This window comes from Hippocampus comes, unplaced genomic scaffold (genome assembly GCF_001891065.2).
Source record: "Hippocampus comes isolate QL1 unplaced genomic scaffold, H_comes_QL1_v1.1 scaffold1, whole genome shotgun sequence".
Taxonomy (NCBI): domain Eukaryota; kingdom Metazoa; phylum Chordata; class Actinopteri; order Syngnathiformes; family Syngnathidae; genus Hippocampus; species Hippocampus comes.
Genome location: NW_017805010.1, coordinates 2,801,592 through 2,804,091, shown reverse-complemented (window position 1 = coordinate 2,804,091; position 2,500 = coordinate 2,801,592). Strand labels below are relative to the sequence as shown.

The 2,500-nt window shown below is 46.4% G+C and overlaps 1 protein-coding gene across 3 annotated transcripts in view; it reads right to left on the bottom strand.

The window, feature by feature from the left end:
* The window catches only part of LOC109511773 (twist-related protein-like), a 2,872-nt gene extending 462 nt beyond the window's left edge, over positions 1 to 2,410 (bottom strand). Inside the window, exons 1-2 of one of the 3 annotated variants that reach the window (XM_019863067.1) lie at positions 1,097 to 2,410; positions 946 to 1,031 (exon numbers count right to left, since the gene is read on the bottom strand). In XM_019863067.1, coding sequence (XP_019718626.1) covers positions 1,499 to 2,128 — 630 coding nt within the window. In that variant the 5' untranslated portion in view covers positions 2,129 to 2,410 and the 3' untranslated portion in view covers positions 946 to 1,031; positions 1,097 to 1,498. Of the gene's footprint in view, positions 1 to 945; positions 1,032 to 1,092 lie in introns of all 3 variants that reach the window. The other 2 variants (XM_019863065.1, XM_019863066.1) reach the window with 2 other exon arrangements.
* Between the last annotated feature and the right edge of the window lie 90 nt (positions 2,411 to 2,500).

The following is a 2,500-nucleotide window of genomic DNA, read 5'->3' as shown; positions in this document are numbered from 1 at the left end:
TTAAAAAAAATAAACAATTAATTTTCATTAGAATGTCAAACTATAATGCGGCCGTGAGATAAGCAAATCTGTGCAGGGATAAAAATAATATTTTATTTGCTTTACTCCTGGGCTCCCCTACAGGTGGAAAATAAATATGCAGGGACATCTGCAAAATGTTTTTTTTTTTTAAATTGAAAAAGTGCAAAATAGGATAAATAGTTGAGCAGGGGTCTAAACTCTAGACAATGGTACAAAGAGGCTTTCTGTTAAGTGGTCCTAAATTTTATGATGCTTTCTTTGACGTGAACATTGTGAGATCATCTATGTGAGCCAATATTAAGAAGTGTTCTGGCTGGTTCACCTCGAAAGATTGATGATCACTGGTCAAGAACCTGCAGTTTTGAAAACGGGCTTTTTGTTATACTTTTGTGCATTTTTGCATGGATTCATCAGGAAAATCCACAGTGGGGACATATTGGGAATGTGTGCGTTGAGAAAAGGGGAAGGTGGGGTCTGGTGGGGCTGGGGGGGGGTTTGGGGGGGGTTACACCTATGCATGTGTGCTACATAAATCAGCTCTCACCTCCTCCATCACTCCCATTGGGCTTTAGGAGCCCAGCGGGAGAACCCCCGCATGGACTTTGATGGCACCACATATGATTCATCCCTTTTTCTAAAGCCGTTTGTTTTCATTAGTCTTCGACGTCAGCTCGCCGCGACTCTATCTCGCTTTTTTTTTTTTTTTTTTTTTTTTTTGTGCAACGCAAGCACATTGAGGGCCAAACGAGGGGAAAGAATTTGTGAGTGGTTGCGAGGGTTTCTTTGGCACAAGAACAAACGAAGGAGGTCGGTTTGAGAAGAGACCGAAAACTGGCAGGCGGCAATGGGTGTTTTTCTTTTTTCTTTTTTTTTTTCTACTTGTTGATAATAAGCAAAAAAAGGACGTGAAGCCTTTACACTGACGTTTGTTGCATGTCTTTGCCTGTCTGACTGACAGGTGACCAGTCCGGGCTTCAGCCCAAGTCAGCTGGGACCCTGAACAGGGTCAGCTTTAAAAAATAAATAAAGGACGGCCATTTAACCCTTTGCACAAAACATAAGGATGCATACCTACGTGGATGGTGGTGATTGTTGTGGTGCTCAGGATGATGCTGAAGGTAGTAGAATATGGGAGGCAACTTCAATTCGGTGCCCAGGGTTAGTCATGAGGAGACATCATTTCGAGGTTGTCCTTGTTTAAAAAGTGGTCACGTTCTCAGAAAGATTGGAATTTGCGATCCTTGTTTCAAGGCAACAACAAAAGCAAAAGTCCCCGAGAGACGACTCAATGGCTGAAAAAAATGAACAAATGAGTATGTAGCCTTGAAAGCCAGATGTTCCAAGGAAATTTTCTCCTTAAGAGTCACAGTTTTTGCCTCATCAGTGAGTCAAACCAATGATGTAACCTGAGACTCGTGCGTCAAAACGGGCGACCCATTTTCAATCAAGTGAGAACATTGTTTTGTTAAAGACGAGGCTAGTGACCGGCAGACATGGTGGACCAGGCCCCCTCCATCCTCCAGACAGAAAAGGCATAGCTTAGTCTCTCGTGGGCCAGGTAGTTACACCCGCTCAGCTTTGAATCGATCTCGTCGCTCTGCAGAACCTGGTACAGGAAGTCGATGTAGCGGGATGCCAGTTTCAGGGTCTGAATTTTGCTCAGTTTGTCCGAAGGGAGCGTTGGGATTATTTTACGTAACGAGGCGAAGGCTTCGTTCAGTGATTGCGTTCGCTGGCGCTCTCGGATGTTGGCGATCACGCGCTGGCCATGTGGATCCTCGAGGGGCGACAACCCTCCAGGACTTGGACCAGAAATCGGAGAAAGGGACGGCCCTGACGAAGAAGGCAAATGTTCAGGACTCCTTTTGAGCTTTTTTAGTCCGGTCGGAGAATCGATCCGGACGTCGTCTCCAAGCTTGTCGTTGATTGATGTGACTGTGGTGGCGTCGCCCGTCTCAGGTGAGCCTGTGTGGCGTTTCCGCCTGCGGAATCCAGGTGTTGCCACGAGGACAGGACAGGCGTTCGAGGGTGGTTTTCCGATGTTCTCCTCACTGGAAAACTCCGCACCCACCGGATGATCTGCGCTGGTCTGCTCCTCGTCTCTCATACTTAACGCTTCCTTCCTTTTGGGATAGTTCCAAGTCCTCTTGCTTTAGTCTATTCTTCTCAGATCGATCTTCAGGAACTGCTGAGTCGTCCTTGTCACAAAAGGGAGAAAACTCCAGCCTTCAACTACGCTTTACCGCCATGCTTCTTCATCCACACTACTGCGAGGCAGCCAGTAACCACCACATTGGTCATCATGTCCCGCTGCTCCTCGAGCTGCATGTGATTCAACAGAAACTTGAATCTGACTTAAAAGGGAGGGGACCTCGAAAGCGTTCGGCGGTCCGCCCATCTGAATCACTGATTGGTGTGCAAGTCTATTTTTTTTTTTTTTTTTTTTCCCCCAGAACATCAGGAACCCTAAAATATGGGG